At 36.4% G+C, this 21,482-nt stretch overlaps 1 protein-coding gene across 1 annotated transcript in view; it reads right to left on the bottom strand.

Moving 5' to 3' along the window:
- LOC131530767 (protein NLRC5-like) overlaps window positions 1–21,482 on the bottom strand; it is a 38,746-nt gene that overhangs the window by 2,602 nt on the left and 14,662 nt on the right. The window contains 17 exon segments of the mRNA XM_058761208.1: window positions 26–199; window positions 562–735; window positions 2,225–2,395; window positions 2,541–2,716; window positions 3,447–3,618; window positions 4,158–4,331; window positions 4,572–4,742; window positions 6,696–6,869; window positions 8,573–8,743; window positions 9,109–9,284; window positions 9,390–9,561; window positions 10,430–10,603; window positions 11,075–11,245; window positions 11,471–11,641; window positions 19,269–19,439; window positions 19,587–19,760; window positions 20,810–20,983. Of these exon segments, the coding sequence (XP_058617191.1) occupies window positions 26–199; window positions 562–735; window positions 2,225–2,395; window positions 2,541–2,716; window positions 3,447–3,618; window positions 4,158–4,331; window positions 4,572–4,742; window positions 6,696–6,869; window positions 8,573–8,743; window positions 9,109–9,284; window positions 9,390–9,561; window positions 10,430–10,603; window positions 11,075–11,245; window positions 11,471–11,641; window positions 19,269–19,439; window positions 19,587–19,760; window positions 20,810–20,983 (2,940 nt within the window).

The following is a 21,482-nucleotide window of genomic DNA, read 5'->3' as shown; positions in this document are numbered from 1 at the left end:
ATTCTTGTATGTGAATGTTACTGACCTCAATCTCTTCAGTTTACAGTCTGAATCCATCAGTACGTCACATAAGTGATTCACTCCTGTGTTTTTTAATTCATTCTTACTCAGGTCCAGTTCTCTCAAGTGTGATGGGTTTGATTTCAGAGCTGAAGTCAGGATGAGACACTGTTTCTCTGTAATACTGCATCTCCACAGACTGAAGACAGAAAGAGAAAGAACAATTATTCAGATCTGTAATGATCACCTTATTGAGGAGTAACAGCAGCCATTTAGTTAACAGTAATTTTTCTTTGAAACCATCTCACTAGTTCTGTATGCAGGAAGATACAGTTTCTTCTTTCACTTTTTAAGTATTTATTTAACGTTCCCTGTTTAAAAGGCAAATTTCTATATGTACACAATCATTACACTTTTATCAAATACTGGAAATTAACCAAATACTTACCAGATAAAAAAAAAACAGAAAGTGTACTGCTATTAACAATGTAACTTAAGACCTGTAGTCTTAAAATAAACTTTAATCAAACTGTAACTGTTGTACAGTATAATGATACTAACTGTAGTTTCTCCAGCTTGCATTGTGGGTTCATCAGTAGATCACTGAGGTTTTTCACTCCAGATTCTCCTAGTTCATTCATACTCAGGTCCAGCTCTCTCAGGTGTGATGGGTTTGATTTCAGAGCTGAAGTCACAGCAGAACAACCTTCACCTGTCATATAACAGTATCTTAACCTGCATTTGGAGAAACAAACAAACAAAAAAAACAAATAAATAACATTTTTAAGTCAGGATGAGACACTGTTTCTCTAAATTTCTATAATTTTGATTTCATGATTTCATATACAACCTAGGTAGCCGAGGCAGGTCTTGTTTTTTAAAGGGGTCCTATTATGCTCTTTTACAAAGTCTTGATTTTGTTTTGGGGTGTACTAGAACATGCTCTCATGCTTGGTGGTTCGAAAATCGCATTATTTTTCACATAATTTATATTATTACAATACCTTTCTCCCCAGCCTGACAAAAACGATTCGATTAGTTCTGGGTTTGATGAAGGCCCGCCTTCCGAAAAAACGAAATGTGTTGTGATTGGTTAGCTGTCCCAGTGCGTTGTAATTGGCGAACAGCTTAGACGGTGTTTCAGTACTGGCCCGCCCCTTGTCAAAGCAGCAAGTTCCTCAATATAGAGTGGTGGAACTATGATGTCACTTTGTAGGCGAAAACCCAGAAGCGAGTGCATTTTAGCGGTTCTTCCGGTTCCATCGTCCCAAAGTCAATGGGTTTTTTGAATAAGATTTTGGTTAAATCCCTTAAATAAGGTCCGTGGTTCACACATGCTCAAGATACTTTCACGTTTTATTCTACGACATAAAACACACCAGTTACACCCCACTTGTAATTTTTTAAAACGGTTATGTTTCTTAAAAAAGACGGTTGCTAACAAGTTGCTAAATGGGACTACAGGCGCTGTCGGAGACATTAAACGTCATCACGCCGGACAGTTTATCAATTTATAGTATTTTCCAGTTGTAGTATAATTTGTAATTCAATTAATAACCAATGAATAGTTTCCCGCATTTTATATTGTTGTTCAACAATGTTTTTTTTGCTTTGCCCCGAAATGCGACAAGTCTTTGGAGGAAGATGCTCGTTTTATCGCTTACTGATGTGGAGACATTTACCGGCTTTACGTGGTGAAAGTGAAACTTTAATGATGCATAGTGCTTAAAGCCACGTTAAAATTAAATGTTCACGGCCACAAGAAGCTTTTCTTAGAAGCAAGGATAAAATAACATTTTGTGTAACCACCCTAACAAAACCATAGTTGAAATGTGGTACTTTGTTCACTAAAATAAATTTAATCTGCTCATATCCAAAAACGTTCACTGTTATTTAATAGATTAATGCACCAGAGTTGTATTGAATAGTATGTGGAGACATGTTTTTAATTCAAATATTCATATTAATCAAGGATTTACTGACTTTTAATGCACCTTATTTCAAAACGTACAGAAATACGTGGTTTCAAATGTCCTTTAGTTAAGATTATTTCATTTATTCACTATACTATTTATTACTAACATCACATGACCCCACCATTTCACCAACGAGGGGAAAATTAATAAAAACTAAATCGCAAAATGAACTTGACAGAAGCAGATGTTTGATCCTTACATAAAGACTCAAGTCTCCAGCATCAATACTGATGGTGAAATGTACTCACTTGAGTATCTTCAGCTCACACACAGGATTCTTCAGTCCCTCACAGATCTCTTTGACTCCTGAGTCCAGCAGACGGCTGTTGTTCAGGTTCATCTCTTTCAGGATGGTTTTGGAGGAGAGAACAGTAGCTAGAACTGAACAGCTTTTCTCTGTCAGCTCACAATTATTCAGCCTGAACACAAAAACAGCATTATTTATTATCAGCACATATTCAACACACATCAGATCAACAGCTCTTCATATCTGCTCTCACATGTGACTCAGTCTTTTACACTCAATAAACAGAAGACATAATATATAAAATCATGTTCACTCACTTGATTTTCTCCACTTTGCTATGAGAGTCCATCAAAAGAGCAGATAGTTTCTCTCCATCCAGGTCTCCTAATTTATCTTCACTCAGATCCAGTTCTGTCAGTAATAATGGACTTTTACCCAGAACTTTAGTGAAATACTCACATGCTTCCTCTGCAGCAGGACTTTTCAAAAACCTACAGGAAGCAGTAGAGAAATTTAGATTAGATAACCTTGCTATAATTTAATTTAGGGATGCACCAAAATGAAAATTCTGGGCCAAAACCAAAACTGAAAATTCTGGATGCAATCTGGCCTAAAATTGAAAATGCTTTTTAATAATTATTAATTATTTTATTGAATAATATAAAATCATTTTGTAAGACTTTTAAATTTAATTCAATCATTTTAATATGGAATAAAAAAATAAATAAATAAATAAAAAAATAAACAAGCCGATGAAATAACCACACTTTTATTGAGAGTAAAACAATAAAACTGGATAGAAATTATATTAATATTACATATCAATGTTATTTTTATTCAGTTCTATGCAACAGATTTTACAGATTTTATAAATATATATATATATAATGTTAGTTCTACAAAACCCACAACTTTTTGGCTCATATTTTCAGCCAAAAATATTTTCAAAAACCGGCTCATAAAAAAAAAAATAATAATAATAAAAAAAAAAAAAAATGGTGCATCCCTAATATAATTTTCTTTTGTTTAAATCCACAATCCATGTGCTGTTACATGAGTTGTGGATTTAAACAAAATAAAATTATATTACTATGTAATGTGATTAACTAAAGAATGAATCAAAACAAGACAAGGCATCTCAAATTATTATTGATGTAACGTTGCAGCAAGAAAGGTTATTTTAGATGTACAATTTTAATAAATAATTGAAGGTTTAATTTCCTGATGGTCTTCAGTGAAGAGTTTTGATCTTGTAGTAAATGATAGAGCTCCTTCACTCCTGATTGTCCAGGATCATTTCCTGTGAGATCCAGCTCTATCAGGTGTGAAGGGTTTGATCTCAGAGCTGAAGCCAGAGCTTTATAACCTTCTTCAGTGATACTGCAGTTTGACAATCTATGAACAAAACAGTTGGTTATTCTTTGTTGAGACACAGATTATCATACTACTGGACTTCATAAATATTTTGTTACAAACTATTGCATGTTCATCACTAAAACAAATAAAAAAAAACATGAATATTAAAAAGATGTATAATACAGCAGAGTATGCAAAAATGTATGCTAATCTAATGTGTTTCTATTGACAATATTTGCAAAAAATCTCAAACAGACTCCATAAATATATGCATTAACCAGTACCTTATGTATACAATAACCAATACCTAATAACATCTTAAATAAAACATTCACCAAAAAGTTAAACATTTTTTGAATAATGTATTCACCCTCACATTGTTTCAAATTATCATAAATTGTTTTATTCAGTGAAACACAAAAGGAGTTGTTAGGCAGAATATTAGCCTCAGTCACACTGAAACAGAGGTGAAAATAGTAAAACAGAAATTATAGTGTTCAGGCTTTAATGTTTTCAGTTAATCTAATCAAAGATATGTCATTCTACATGTAGAATCGCAGATAAATTAAAATACTCACTTCAGTTTCTTTAATCTGCATCTTTTATTTTTCAAAAGAGGACAGATCTTCTCTATTCCTGAGTCTCCTAGTTTATTTCCACTCAGATCCAGCTCTATCAGGTTTGAAGGATTTGAATTAAATGCTGAAGTCAGAGCAGCACAACCTTCTTCTGTGATATTGTTATTATTCAGCCTGCATAGAAAGAAAACAAAGACATGAAACATTTTCTTACAGTTTATTTCAGCCACAATACACAACTACATTAACAGAAGGATAAATCTATATGAGGGTTTAACTAATGTTAGTTCTCAAAACCTTGATGACATTCTTTGATAAGACTTTGATGCTGATAGATACTGAAAATGTAATAAATGTAAAATGTAAGTACTTACTGTATATATTTTGTAAAATATTAATATATCAAATTCTCACGTCAGTGTGTTGAGTTTACAGTGTTTATCCTGCAGTAGAGCAGCGATCTGATTCACTCGTGTGTCTCCTAGTTCACGTTCACTCAGATTCAGTTCTCTCAGGAGTAACGCGTTTTTACCCACAATTCCAGTCACATACTGACAGGCTTCATCTGCAGCAGGACCCAAAAACCTGCAGAAGGGAAGATGAGGAATAAAGGAATAAAGCAGGAATAAATTGTAATCAATCGATTACAATCAACTATAAATAATTACATAATGGAAAAACAGCATTTGGGGTCAGTTGCATCAGCAGGATGTACATCTAGTTGTCAGACTAGGCTGGGCATAAAATGTACTTAAAATCATGCACAGAACCAGTGCCGATCCTAGACTTCTGGGGGCCCTGCGCAAAACTGTGTTGGGGAAGGTGTTGAGTGGGGTATGACTGGTGATGAACAAATGAACGAAACGCATTTGTCCGTGTTTCACTCCGTCTCGAATCCCACTCGCGGAAAGTGCTTGAGAAACAGTATCTCTTCCGCAGCTTAGTATGCTTTCAACTAATTTTTTTAGCCTCGAGCAAGAGACTGTACGACATTCATGTTACATGATTTGACTGATTTTTACGTACAAATAACAACAGCGCACCGCATTAAAGGGGTCATCGGAAGCCCATTTTCCACAAGTTGATATGATTCTTTAGGGTCTTAATGAAAAGTCTATAACATACTTTGGTTAAAATTTCTCAATGGTAGTGTAAAAAACACCTTTACCCTGTCAAAATCAGCACTGTTTTCAGAACTACATAATCCTGACAGGAATCTCAGAACAGTCTGATTTGAGAAAGGGAATTTTAAAATGGGGATTATTAAAAAACCTCTGGGTGGATTTTTATCATTATAGGATGGATGTGTACACACACTTCCAATACACATTTATGTTCAAACCACTTGAATTTTGCATCCAATGACCCCTTTAAAAGAAATGATCATTCATGTTTTCATAACGCTGGCCAAATTCAAAACAAAACTAAAATTAAATCATCTTTGAGAGCAAGCTTGCGTATTTTGCGATAGGGAGGATCGCTCTGCGCAGAACTAATACCTGTTGCACCATTTACTGCATGAAATAAACATGAATGAACATAAGAAGGTATTTTGAAAGATACCGCACAACTTTATTATGTCTAATTTAATCTCTCAATCAGTGTTTCAACCACAGAAAGATGCCAATAAAACAGCTTGCAAACAGTGTCACGTAATGTTACATTTACCTCAGAAAAGCCATTCATTGTCCACAAACTTATTAGTCAGCTAGAAACAATAACTCTAGAGAGGATTGATAAATACACGATAAATACGTGCACTGTTGCATATTCCTTTTTTCCCTTAACCCGCTGTCTTTATTTTTTGAAGTGTATTTGAATAAATCTGCCATGAATAAATCTGTCAAACAAGTTGTAATTACAGACTCCGAATGTTGTATTTTAACTTTTTTTCTTTGAGTGTTGATTATTAAAATAAATTCGATTAACTAAATTATTATTAAACAGAATTTATTTTCAGTTTCAGGCTAAATTAAAACTTTAATTTTGGTTTTGTTGTTTCAGTTAAAAATTTGTTTTGGTGCATCTCTAATTTACATGCTTAGGATGTTTGCATTGTAAGAATGTGCAGGGAAGCTTCAGATATAAAAATGCTGACTTGTTAAGAAATGTTTAATCAGTGAAATCATGACACTTGAGGTTTCAACAGTTATGATGTCATGAGCAGTTCAGTTCTTTATTATTGGTACATTTAAGTTTGTAGCAGAAGCAATGTGAATGGAGTCTCAACTATCACTGTGGTAGAATGTGTCTGCGTTGATGCGCATTGTCTACACTGGTCGTAGTTTTGGTTGCAGCAACAGATGTAAATATTTATTGGAAAGCTAGACCTAGCTAAGCCCGGAGTATGGTTTGTACCCAACCTTTTTTTTTATTTTATTTATTTTACATCTAGCTGGTGCAACCGGTCCCTGATTCTGAGTGTGAAATAGTTTATCTTGAATTTACGTTGATGCATGCAACAGATTGTATTACTAAAAGAATGTCTCTAGAAATAATCTACATATCATTTTTGTTATATATTTCATAATGTCTCACCTCACTGTTTTCAGTGAATACCATTGACTTTGCAGTAAATCATTGAGCTGCCGCACTCCTGATTGTCCAGGATCATTTCCTGTGAGATCCAGCTCTATCAGGTGTGAAGGGTTTGATCTCAGAGCTGAAGCCAGAGCTTTATAACCTTCTTCAGTGATACTGCAGCTTGAAAGTCTAGTTTGAAAAGAGATTAAAAAAAGGGTTAAAAGCATTTTATTTATTCTTTCCTCTTCTGATCAGAGAAGAAAATAATTAATCTGACAGAAGTATGTCTACAGTAATGTGAACTCTGAACAAAAGAGCTCAAGTACATCTCATTTGGCATGGACCCAAATCTTTCCATATTCGCAATGTAACATTCTGTTTCTAAAATATTTATGCAAACAAGGCTTTGCACTTTACTCTCATCCCAATATGTCAGAAAAGCAGCACCTTTCACATGCATAAAAATGCATTTTGCATGACACCTTGGCGGGGTGGTGGTCACAATGGCCGACACAGAGTCAGCTAAGCCTTGTGACTTCTTCCATGTTTAGTTGACTGCATTTTAGTTTGATGAAGTTGCTTTGGAATATAAGTTGCAGCACATTTCAGAAGAACATGGGAATTATATTGCAGAAAATAATTCAGTGTTCATTTTTATTTTTATTAATGTTAAGTTTTCATTGAAGTTTTAGTTAAACACTGTTGTTAGAAAAAGTAACGTTGTTTCAAAAAAAGTATAACATTTTCATCATCATCATCATCATCATCACCAGATATGTAATATTCCTAGGTGGTTAGGCCTGTCACAATAAATATATTTTGGACGCTATATTGTTTGAACAAAAATTGTGATATAACGATAAAATGAGAATCGTTTACAAATCTGTTGTCAACAAAAGCTTTAATGTCTCCCTGCGGTTTTACACCAAAACATAAGCTCTATGGTTTATAACATATAACATTAAAAGCAAAGAAATTAGACCAGTCATGACCATTAGTATTGTAATTCCACTGTTGCTCTGTAAATAAAATTTATAGTATTAAACACTCAGGTTTATAACATTATTACTATAAGACGGCCTCAGTCGGCCATTCTCTCTTGTGTTGTGGAGCTGATGAGCAGCACATGAATATTATAGACTGTAACACTAGCCTAAGCATGTGGCCATTAGCATAGTTACTTCAGGAAGAAAAACAACAGACAATGCGTTAATCTGATATTATTTAATGCATTAACAATTTAATATTTGCAATATTAATATTTGCTGTTTATTTTCCCCAGCCCTTAAAATTATTGGACACACATGCATTGTGGTTTTGAAAGTTAATTTGGATTAAATACTACAAAATCTCTGGCTGGAATTCTGTAGTCATCAAGAAAACACCTACTAAAACAGGGATAGGCAATGTCGGTCCTGGAGTGCTGCTGTCCTGCAGAGTTTAGCTCCAACCCCAATCAAACACACCTGAACAAGCTAATCGAGGTCTTCAGAATTACTAGGGCTACAGGCAGGTGAGGTTTTTTCAGGATTGGAGCTAAACTTTGCAGGACATCGGTACTCCAGGACCGACGTTGCCTACCCCTGTACTAAAACATCTATTACTCTTGAGTAAAACATTCTCTTCAGCTGTTGCTGTCTGTTCTATGTGTGTGGAGGAGATGACTGATCACCGCCCCTCCAACACAGAGAGCAGATGAGAGGACAGAAGCAGCACAACTGATTAAAATTTTGGTGATTTTCTTTTGTACACAAACAAACATCATAAAACACAATGTGTATTACTGAGTTCATCAAAAATGATTGAGGTCATGTCCATATATTTTAATGATAAATCGATAAAGTAACGCAGTCTAGTGGTGTTGATTGTTGCTGATGGTGAAATGTACTCACTTGAGTATCTTCAGCTCACACACAGGACTCTTCAGTCCCTCACAGATCTCTTTGACTCCTGAGTCCAGCAGACGGCTGTTGTTCAGGTTCATCTCTTTCAGGATGGTTTTGGAGGAGAGAACAGTAGCTAGAACTGAACAGCTTTTCTCTGTCAGCTTACAATTATTCAGCCTGAACACAAAAACAGCATTATTTATTATGAGCACATATTCAACACACATCAGATCAACAGCTCTTCATATCTGCTCACACATGTGACTGACAGTCTTTTACAGTACATTGAATATGAATAGAATAGAAGTTATACCCCCGGTTTAAGCCTAGTCACAGACTAAAATATTAGTCTGAGCTGTTTCAACTGAAAGAAACTTGCACTGACTGATCTTAAAATATATCAATGCCTTTGTTTTGTCTCAAGATGGACACCAGTAATGTTGTAATTGAGTAATGTCCTCATTGAACTATGGCCTAATCCTGGCTTAGTCTAAACCCTGTTTGTGAAACCAGGCCACAATGAATAAATCATGTTCACTCACTTGATTTTCTCCACTTTGCTATGAGAGTCCATCAAAAGAGCAGAGAGCTTCTCCTCATCCAGGTCTCCTAATTTATCTCCACTCAGATCCAGTTGTTTCAGTAATAATGGACTTTTACCCAGAACTTTAGTGAGATAATCACACACTTCCTTTGCAGCAGGACTTTTCAGAAACCTACAGGAAGTAGTAGAGAAATTTAGATTAGATAACTTTGTTATAATTCACTAATTATAACAATGAATCAAAACAATTTTAATAAAGTTTTGAAGGATTAATTTCCTCAGTGTCTTCAGTTGACAGTTTGGATCCTGCAGTAAATCATTGAGTTGCTTCACTCCTGATTGTCCAGGATCATTTCCTGTGAGATCCAGCTCTATCAGGTGTGAAGGGTTTGATCTCAGAGCTGAAGCCAGAGCTTTATAACCTTCTTCAGTGATACTGCAGTCTGAAAGTCTACAAAAAATAAAAACATTAATGAAAATTAACATTGTGGTTCATTGTGGCTCTAACACTAGCTTGCTCTATTCTTTTCTATTGTTTTTCTTTTATTTATTATATAGTTTAAAAAAAACCTTGCTACGTATACTGCATTAAGCTAATTGTGACTTGTTACAGCACTTGCATATCATTGCTCTTTTGTTGATTTTCATTGCTTCCATTGTCCTCATTTGTAAGTTGCTTTGGATAAAAGCGTCTGCTAAATGACTAAATGTAAATGTAAACAATTTCATTACTGCAGAAGCACAAACAATCAGAATGTTCAGTGGAATTTAAAATTTTATCATATGAAGTTGAATAGCAATTATCAGTATGTACCATCAGCTAAAAACAGCTATGAAAAACGGCACACACACCAACATGGCATTGTACCTCAGTGAGAAGCAGATGTAAATTTAATTGTAGTGAAGTGCAGACAAGTTGGTCTCAGTCAATTTTTATTTTAGTCACAATATAGCATTTTTGCTCCACCAACAAACAGTTCCAAAGCAAAGCAACAACAGAAACATTGACCATCTCCACTGTCTACTGTTCTTGAATGAAATTAATGGAACATAAAAATGACAAAGGTATCTTTACTATACTAGAAACTTTGCCACTATAAAAGTAAAAATGTCCCTGGAAAAATATTGCCTCTTATTAATCCAATACTGTTTGTAGGCTAAAAATAGAAACATACTATTTATCTCTGGCGTTTTATTTTATTTTATTTTTAATATCTTTCCTCAATTGGGAGGCAATGTCCTGTATTATATTACATTAAAATTAAAATACAAACCCTGAAAATGAGAATCTATTCTAAGTGTAAACAGACCATACACACCTTAGTTTCTCCAATTTGCATTGTTGATTTTTCAATAATTGACAGATCTTCTTAATTCCTGAGTTTCCTAGTTTATTTCCACTCAGATCCAGCTCTATCAGGTTTGAAGGATTTGAATTAAATGCTGAAGTCAGAGCAGCACAACCCTCTTCTGTAATATTGTTATTATTCAACCTGCAGAGAAAGAAAACAAAGACATGAAACATGCTTCAGTTTATTTTGACAGCCTTAATCCAAAACTGTTATTGAAAATATTGAAATAGTTTTATACAGGGGTCCGTGTACATTTTGATAGTTTGTATTTTAAATTTAGTAATATATCTTATATCTTTGTCATTGTATGTCAAATTCTTTAATTGAATCAATTTCATTCAAGAACATAACACCGTCTACTATGTGGTGATTGGAGATGGTCAACGTTTCTACTGTTGCTTTGCTTTGGAACTGTGTTGGTAGAGTAAAAACACTATATTGTTTCCAAAATGAAACTTGGCCAATTTAGTGCTAATTAATACTATAATTTCAACTTTATCCCTAATCTAATGACAAAAATAAAGCCAAATTTTTTCTTAAAAAAAACAAAAACAAATGGGGAAAAAACAAATGAAAACACCTGTAACATATTAAACAATGTGAAATACTCACATCAGTGTGTTGAGTTTACAGTGTTTATCCTGCAGTAGAGCAGCGATCTGATTCACTCGTGTGTCTCCTAGTTCACGTTCACTCAGATTCAGTTCTCTCAGGAGTAACAGGTTTTTACTCACAATTCCAGTCACATACTGACAGGCTTCATCTGCAGCAGGACTCAAAAACCTGCAGAGGGGAAGATAAAACAAGTTAAATTAAATTTTACAAATTAAATTAAATTTATTAAATTCAAATTAATACTAAACTTAGTGTGATAAAAAAAATAGCAGCTAACTTTGTGTTATCTTTGATTGTTTTTTGATGCAACAGACTGCAATAATGAACCAATATTTCCATAAATAATAACATAAATAATAAGCATGACTGAATTATTTTTTAATCATATCTGACCTCAGTTGTAGTTTACACTTTGGATCCTTTGGAGAATCAAGAAGCTGCTTCACTCCTGATTGTCCAGGATCATTTCCTGTGAGATCCAGCTCTATCAGGTGTGAAGGGTTTGATCTCAGAGCTGAAGCCAGAGCTTTATAACCTTCTTCAGTGATACTGCAGCTTGAAAGTCTAAAACAGGAATGGCAATGTAACATTCCACTGATTAATCAGTTATTCTAGAAATTACTTGAACAATATAAATCTCTGAAGTGAATTTTATTTCATTCCTTGTACAAATGATGTTAGCTGCAAAGCAAAAACTGACTACTGAATATGGAGGCCAGGAAAGCTTTAATGTGTTAGACATCAACTGGCCAGAATTTCTACAGCTTACAGTCACTTTCAAAGATTTAATTATCTAAAACTATAAAGGTGTAAAAGTCGATTATCTGAATGATCCACAACGTATGAGCAACTCTACCTCAGAATGGTGAGAAAACAAGAAAATAAAATTTTGGAATGGCATAGTCCAAACCCCATAAAATGCTGTGATAAGACCATAGGCGTAAATCCCGGGGGGGACGGGGGGGACAGGACCCCCCCTAGCTGAGGGTTGTCCCCCCTAAAAATATCATTACAAGCGACTCTGTGTATTAAAAATAATACAATGGACATATACTTAAATTAATTGTGTGAGTAGTAAAACAAAATAAACGCAAAAAAGCGTTTTAAGTTCAGAAGTGTTTTGATTCCCCCTCCCCTTGCCTCACAGTGGTTTGGTCCACTGCCTGCTTTCCTCTTTTACCGGCACACACAGGAGTCCGGTGAGAGAGAGCAAGTTCCTCAGTAACAGTTAGTCATGTAAGTAACTTAGGCTGTCAAGGCTATTTTATTCTATTTAAACATCGGGTGAAATGATTCTTTCTCTTTAATACAGATGATGCTAAATCATTAATAAATTAGTCATGACAAAAAAAATTATGATATCCGATGTTTATTCTATGTGCGATTATAAGGTTAACAAGTTTAATACCGTAGCTTGTCACCCACTGCAACTAACACGGCGATAAGCTTGTGTGTGAACTGATATTAGGCTAATATTGTAGACCTACCTATGTGTTGGGTTTTGCTCAATATGATGTTAAGTGGCAGATCAGTGGGCTTAATGCGGCTGAATATCTAAAGAGACATACTCGGTTTCAGATGAAACCTAAAATACTATAGATAATACAAAATAACAATTATAATATGACCGCGTGGTGAACCGAACTCATATTTAAACACGGTCCATGCTGTGTACGCATATCTATCCTGACAAGTACAATTTTGGCTGTATTATTTGGGTCTCCTTCAAAAATTGCTCTTGAGAAATTTTATGTTTATTGTCCCCCCCTACTGTTAGATGAAATTTACGCCCCTGGATAAGACATGAAATATACATTTAATTCTGGTCGGCATACAAATTTCACTGTGCGGAAGCAGTTCTGCAAGGAAGAGAAGGACAAAATTCTACAGTGGTGTAAAACACAGAAACAATTACAGGAAGTGTTTAATTGGGACACTCCAGTTTCATACTTAAGGAAAAGTACAAATTAGTGGTTGACGAGTATATCACCAAGGTTAAAATATCAGCTGACAGTTGGCAGTGGCCCATACATTATCCTGGCCAATGCATCAAAAGCAGGACTACACAAAATTGGAATAATTATATCTTAATTGAAAAGAAAGGCTGTGATGTGGTTCCAAGTATGGTGATCCAAGTCCACACACACAGCAGTGAGTAGTTAACAAACACACGTACGCACACACACAGAGTGAACAAACATCTGGAGCAGTGGGCAGCCATATTGCTGCGGCGCCCGGGGAGCAGTTGGGGTCATTCATTCCCCCCACCGACAATCCCTGCTGCTACTGAGCTTTTTATTGCTTTTTACTATAATAATTTGTGTAAATATATTGCTGTTCTTTAAAAATGCATGACTTTAATATTGAAGTTTACTGAAAAACACTGATCTTAATAAATATACAGTGGGTACGGAAAGTATTCAGACCCCCTTAAATGTTTCACTCTTTGTTATATTGCAGCCATTTGCTAAAATCATTTAAGTTCATTTTTTTTCCTCATCAATGTACACACAGCACCCCATATTGACAGAAAAACACAGAATTGTTGACATTTTTGCAGATTTATTAAAAAGAAAAACTGAAATATCACATGGTTCTAAGTATTCAGACCCTTTGCTCAGTATTTAGTAGAAGCACCCTTTTGATCTAATACAGCCATGAGTCTTTTTGGGAAAGATGCAACAAGTTTTCACACCTGGATTTGGGGATCCTCTGCCATTCCTCCTTGCAGATCCTCTCCAGTTCTGTCAGGTTGGATGGTAGCGTTGGTGGACAGCCATTTTAGGTCTCTCCAGAGATGCTCAATTGGGTTTAAGTCAGGGCTCTGGCTGGGCTATTCAAGAATAGTCACAGAGTTGTTGTGAAGCCACTCCTTCGTTATTTTAGCTGTGTGCTTAGGGTCATTGTCTTGTTGGAAGGTAAACCTTCGGCCCAGTCTGAGGTCCTGAGCACTCTGGAGAAGGTCTTCGTCCAGGATATCCCTGTACTTGGCCACATTCATCTTTCCCTCGATTTCAACCAGTCGTCCTGTCCCTGCAGCTGAAAAACACCCCCACAGCATGATGCTGCCACCACCATGCTTCACTGTTGGGACTGTATTGGACAGGTGATGAGCAGTGCCTGGTTTTCTCCTCACATACCGCTTAGAATTAAGGCCAAAAAGTTCTATCTTGGTCTCATCAGACCAGAGAATCTTATTTCTCACCATCTTAAACTCCATGCGGGCTTTCATGTGTCTTGCACTGAGGAGAGGCTTCCGTCGGGCCACTCTGCCATAAAGCCCCGACTGGTGGAGGGCTGCAGTGATGGTTTACTTTCTACAACTTTCTCCCATCTCCCATCTCCCGACTGCATCTCTGGAGCTCAGCCACAGTGATCTTTGGGTTCTTCTTTACCTCTCTCACCAAGGCTCTTCTCCCCCGATAGCTCAGTTTGGCCGGACGGCCAGCTCTAGGAAGGGTTCTGGTCGTCCCAAATGTCTTCCATTTAAGGATTATTGAGGCCACTGTGCTCTTAGGAACCTTAAGTGCAGCAGAATTTTTTTTGTAACCTTGGCCAGATCTGTGCCTTGCCACAATTCTGTCTCTGAGCTCTTCAGGCAGTTCCTTTGACCTCATGATTCTCATTTGCTCTGACATACACTGTGAGCTGTAAGATCTTATATAGACAGGTGTGTGGCTTTCCTAATCAAGTCCAATCAGTATAATCAAACACAGCTGGACTCAAATGAAGGTGTAGAACCATCTCAAGGATGATCAGAAGAAATGGACAGCACCTAAGTTAAATATATGAGTGTCACAGCAAAGGGTCTGAATACTTAGGACCATGTGATATTTCAGTTTTCTTTTTAATAAATCTGCAAAAATGTCAACAATTCTGTGTTTTTCTGTCAATATGGGGTACTGTGTGTACATTAATGAGGAAAAAAAAATGAACTTAAATGATTTTAGCAAATGGCGAAAAATTTAATGGGGTCTGAATACTTTCCGTACCCACTGTATATAACCGTTTATTGAAAAAACTTGATGACTAATTGATTGGTTGATTGATTTCTCTCCAATTCACATGTAAATCTTTTGAAAATTCGTTTGACTATGAAGTTGTACAAAGGTAGTCTGGACAGAGACAGATTCAGATGTTCTGCAGGCATCTCGGCTTTGTTTTCTTCTTGAAATAAACTAATTCTGACTTCTGGAACTCTGCCTCTTGAGCATTATTTTGCAAGACAGAGATCACTTTTCTCCACAAAATAGCCAGGACAACTTACAGGTACCGCACATCGGACACTCCAGTCCAAAACAGTTAATCTAATCACCAAACAGGCAAACGTTCACTTTTACAATGAACAAACTGGCATCGATGAGTTTTAAGTTCAGTGTTTGAAATAAACAGAGCAAACAAAAAGAAACAGGGCGATCTATATTATAGCTCTCTACATGAAGCATACAGACATTATTAGAACCACAGAAAGCCACAGACAAAAACTAATGTGTACAGTAACAATTATGACATTAAAAATTTGGGTCAGACTTGTGTATATTTGTCATATTGTTTTAACCGCCTGATATACTATTTAGTGTCTTCTCTGCAATGACAGCAAACATACTGCTGTTCTTTCTCTACTAAAGCAGCATCTAGTCAACAAATTACTTACTCTATTATGACAAAAAAACATGTTTTAAGTGTACATCTGAAGTGTCCTGCTTTCTTCAGCGCACAGTCTCTCATGTCAAAACACACTCCTAGAGGCCGCTCTAGTCCTGTATAATGACAGCAAACCCTTTTTAGCCACTACAGCAATGAGCACAACCCAAAAAAAACTACCAGATAGACTTTAGGTAAAAATTAAAGGGGTCATATGATGCAGTTTCTTGTTTTCCTTTTCTTTAGTGAGTTATGTAGCTGTTTGTGCATATATAAGATCTGCAGAGTTACAAAGCTCAAAGTCTCCATAAAAGGATTCATTCTGCCTAAAAGAGAAGGGTGATCCAGACCGGGTTAAAACGCCTCATTCAAACACGCCTCCACATGTCTACATCACGATGTGGAAATATTTGCGTAATGCCGCCCCCAAATGTGCACGCAAAGAAGCCATGTCAGGGAAATGCTGTCTGTTTCTATGCAAAAGAAAAAGCTATTTATTTGGCCTTCCGAAAGTAGATGCAATTAGGACTCATTGGTTAAGATCTGTTTACAACAGAACAACACAACCCAAATGTTTGAATTTGTGCAAAGCAATTTATGGACAACAGTTTCATGAACCTAGGTGAGTACAAGGCTGGCTGTGCACAAAGGATATTTCTAAACAAAGGATCAGTTCCGACTTTGCTATGACAATCTGGTGCTGCTCAATCAGCGACTGTAAGTATGTTTTGTTATTAGTTTAAGTATTTGCTATTGATTGTTCAAATGCGGAGTTTTGCACAGTGCAGAGTAGTGTGTCGCGCGTGTGTGTGTGTGTGTGTGAGGGGAACAGGGTTACATCACAGCGTACAGCCCGTCCGAAATCGTCTTAACTGCGGCTTGTGTACTGCAAATACATACGAGCATCATCACTGTGTCTGTCAGGCGACTCTGTTCCCCATTCTGCTTGAACTGATGGTAAAACTAAGGACATTATTAACTGTCTTTAAATTTACTTTGAAAGCTGAAGCTCACGATTATGGTAAGGGGCGTTACATTTCTGACACGCGCTTGTGATGTTCGGCCAATCGCAATGCACTGGGTCAGCTGGCCAATCAGAGCAGACTGTGCTTGTCTGTGTAGAAAACGGCATATTTGAGAGAGGCGGGGCATAGAGGAACTACAATAATGTACAGTATTTGAAAAATAATGTGTTTTTTGAACATTAAAGCATGTCAACATATTCTGTTACACCAAATACACAAAATAATGATCTTTAAAATAGCATCATATGACCCCTTTAAGATTTGTACCGATAACCGAATCAGTTACCAGTAATCTGCAAAACCGATCAGTCAACATCTAGTAAAAAAGAAATCCACCAGCCTTGCAAATTTTGATGGAAAAAAAAAAAGCTATACCTTCTGAAGTTTGATTTGAACACTATGTAACATCTGCTTATGATCCTTGATGGTCGTTGGGACTTTATGTCTTAAAGAGACCCTTTTAGCCTTTTGACATTTGCATATAATTCACAGCCTGGCCCCACATTCTACGGTTATATGGGTGCTAATTGCCAAGGGTTGTCCCCCCCAGTGTCAAAATATGCTAAACAGATCGACTATCTTGTGTCTCCATCGGACTTCAAACACATTCCAAGAGAACTAAATGACCCTCGGTACCAGGCCTGTGGACTACCCCCAAGATTACAAGATACATAACACACACATAGAGGCATTTTCTTTATTTAGACCATAATTAATCAGTTACAAATGTATCTGGTATATGCATGTGTTGTTTGTATGTTTCCTTATTATATTAGCCTAGTTACCACTCGTTATTCGTGTTAGTAAGCTCTAAACACTCGTATTCAGATGTATGAAGGTATCTCTGGTTTAATACCTTTTAGATGTCTCTTTCTTGATATCAAAATGGTCTGCTCTTTATTCCTCACACAATGATGTACACTATGTGATCATGAAATGCATCACACTATTTTTACTGTACTGTGGGGAAAATTACACCAGTCTCCAGATCAGTCGTAAAACATGCAAATGAGGTGTCAAGTGGGACAAAGAAACACTTTCCCGCTGAAACTATGAGCCTTGTTATTGGTCAAACTAACCAAAATGGGTGTTACAGGGAAAACAGATAAAACTTCTCCCACACCAAAAGGTTAGTCCCTTTTTACTTTCGGTGCCCTGGAGACACACTTATCACCTTGGAAACCTCATGGCTCCCCTTCCGGGGGGAGTCCGATCTTCTGGCAGTTTAAAGATCAGTAACTTTGTCGATTCACTTCGGACTAATCAAGCCATGGCTGGGATGACGAAGCTTTCACTCCTAAAGGAATCCACCAGGAATCTACGCATTATACATGCGCCAAGATGCTTTACTCAGCACCCACAAAACCCATGCAAGTAACCGCTTGTTAACTATCTAGATGCGCTTCTAGGCTTCGACCCCTTTTAATTAAGGTGATGTGATTATCTAATGGTTCATAACAGGTTGTAGTTAGCTGATGTTAAAATCCTGCCATACTCTCTCTTGCGTGCGATTCACACTTGGTTGTCTGTGTCTGCTGCTCTCAGAACGAAGTCACTTTAACGTCCGGTCTTGTTACAATGCTCGGAGAGCAATGTTTCAGTAAGGAAATTATTTGTCGGGGCCAGAAAAATAATTTTCGTTAGAGTCAATAGAAGGGTCCGTACTGCGGACGAACTAATCATTTTATTGTACTATTAATACTACAGCTAATTCCTGAAGATGGATATATAATTGATAACCCGTTATGATTAATTATGTTCATCTCATAAAGCAAATATGCTACAACTACATAAAAACATTTAGTCTGATTCCATAAGTTGAATCAGTTAGAAAAGATACAGAATACCGGGTCTGAACATCCTGAAAGTCTATATCAAGTATAGTCTTGGATGAGTTAATGTTTAGAATTTGGTCTCATAATAAGAAGCTTAAATAGCAGATAATTGTCAAGTCAAAAAATACCACCTAACTTTCACTTAGCAACAGTTTTGGTTGGAAAAATAATATTGCCACAACTGCCACAGCTTGCTAAATTTACATAAAACGGTGTCAGACAGCTGACACAATTCATAACATTTTGGAATAATTGTATCTATTTACAAAATATTTTATATCTATTTTTTTTCTTTTATTTCTGCATGTCTAGTGATGCGTAACACTCTTCCCTGAAATGTTGAATGTACATACATTCAAGACAATATTTCTAAGCAGAGCAAAAACGGTCATTAGTGGGTCAATCTTTTTTTCCTTATTGTTCTCATAGTGCATATTCAATGAATGGTACAAAACATACAGCTTTCTAAGTTAGTTTGTCACCATTGTCACAATTACTAGGTTATATTTAAAATATACTTTGATATGAATATTTCTTACAGCATTTAAATTGTCAAACATATTATTTTAAACTAAATGGTTTCTATTGCTAATGGTTTTCCAAAGACATGTTTAATGGTGAAAAAAATAATCATGAATATCGGCGTCTCTGAGGGCTTCAACCAGTCAATCGCAAAATTGAACTCACCTGAGTTTCTCCAGTGTGCAGTTTGTATTTTCTAATCCGTTCTGGAGTTTCTTGACTCCTGAATCCTGCAGATTATTGTTGCTCATGTCAAGTTCTTTCAGACTGGAGTTTGATCTCAGGACTGTAGCGAGAGCTGAACAGCTTTCCTCTGTTAGACCACACTTATGCAGACTAAAATGATGAAGAGGAGAGGGAGAATTTACAAAAACAAAGTAATTGATGCCAATATTAAGTGATCACAGAAAATTATTTTGTTATGATCACCTGATTTATTTAAGATTCTTTAAAAGTGTAATAGTGAATGAACACAATACTCACATCAGAGTGTTGAGTTTACAGTGTTTATCCTTCAGTAGAGCAGTGATCTGATTCACTCGTGTGTCTCCTAGTTCACGTTCACTCAGATTCAGCTCTCTCAGGAGTAACGGGTTTTTACCCACAATTCCTGTCACATACTGACAGGCTTCATCTGCAGCAGGATTCTTTAACAACCTGGAGACAGAAGTACACTGACATTACTTGCCTTATGATAATTTGTTTTCACAAACTTGTAAAAGAGCCTTTACTCATTTTTAAAGGTCCCATGACATGCTGCTTTTTGGATGCTTTTATATAGGCCTAAGTGGTCCCTAATACTGTATCTGAGGTCTGTTTCCCGAAATTCAGCCTTGGTGCAGAATTTCAGCCACTATGAGCCAGTCCCACAATGAGCTTTCCTTAGACGCGCCATTCCTGTGTCTGTAGCTTTAAGGACGAGAGAGGCAGGGAAAGGTGGAGGGTGGGTGTGTGGCCTTAACCAGCTTGCGCTACCATGCGCTAATGTTGACAGTGGATGTATCGCAATGGCTCATAGACACGCAGTCGTTTAAGTTTTTCAGTTTGACCCAGAATCTGATCCGGATGGAGAAGCACCGGATGAAGAAGTTGCAACTCAGCGGCTACAGCAGGACGTCTCCGAATGGTTAGTTTAAAATACTGTGTCTGGATATGGTACTTTAGTTGGTTTGTTTATGTATGCTGTTACAGTTATTATCATGTAGCTAATGCTAGCCATAGGCTCAGAGGAAGGAACTAAAAAAAATACTTTGGTGTTCATTTGTTCATCCAAACACTGAGCAACTGTCATGCTTCGCTCGTTTGCAAGCCATGATGTCTCTGGAGGAAAATAAAAAAATATTGCGCTGCCTCACACGGTAGTAGCTCATCTTCTCATGGGCGGGCAAAGCAGAGAAAGGGGAGGTAACCTTTCCCTGTATGACGACATATAGGGAAGATTCCAGATCGGGGCATCTGAGCTTTCATTTTCTCAAAGGCGAAGCAGGATACCCAGGGCTCGGTTTACACCTATCGCCATTTCTAGCCACTGGAGGACCATAGTCAGGTTAGGGGGACTCATATTAATGTTAAAAAACCTCATAAAGTGAAATTTTCATGCCATGGGACCTTTAAACCCTTTATAAACTGGCCTTTTGACTGTCAAAAAAAAATTAGCTAAACTGTCTTAAAAATATTACACTTTATTATTTTTTAAGGAAACATACCTCAGTGTCTTCAGTTGATAGTTTGGATCCTGTAGTAAATCATTGAGCTGCTTCACTCCTGATTGTCCAGGATCATTTCCTGTGAGATCCAGCTCTATCAGGTGTGAAGGGTTTGATCTCAGAGCTGAAGCCAGAGCTTTATAACCTTCTTCAGTGATACTGCAATCTGAAAGTCTACAGAATAGATTTTATTTTAATAAAATCTTTGATTTTCTCAAAAAAAAAAATATAATTCTGAAGAAAGATAAACATGTACAGTGATAAAAGCCAAAGTATTAAATGTCACTGATGTATATTTATTGGGTAATTCACTAACTTGTGTCCCTGGACCACAAAACCAGTCTTAAGTTGCTGGGGTATATTTGTTGCAATAGCCAAAAATACATTGTATGGGTCAAAATGATCAATTTTTATTTTATGCCAAAAATCATTAGGATATAAAGTAAAGATCATGTTCCATGAAGATATTTTGTAAATTTCTTACCATAAATATATGAAAACTTAATTTTTGATTAGTAATATGCATTGCTAAGAACTGCATTTGGACAACTTTAAAAGGCGATTGTCTCAATATTTAGATTTTTTTGCACCCTCAGATTCCAGATTTTCAAATAGTTGTATCTCAGCCAAATATTGTCCGATCCTAACAAACCATACATTCCATACACTCAAT

Source organism: Onychostoma macrolepis, chromosome 22 (genome assembly GCF_012432095.1).
Source record: "Onychostoma macrolepis isolate SWU-2019 chromosome 22, ASM1243209v1, whole genome shotgun sequence".
Classification (NCBI taxonomy): Eukaryota; Metazoa; Chordata; class Actinopteri; order Cypriniformes; family Cyprinidae; genus Onychostoma; species Onychostoma macrolepis.
Note: the sequence above shows the minus strand (reverse complement) of the source record. Positions and strands in the feature narration are given on the sequence as shown.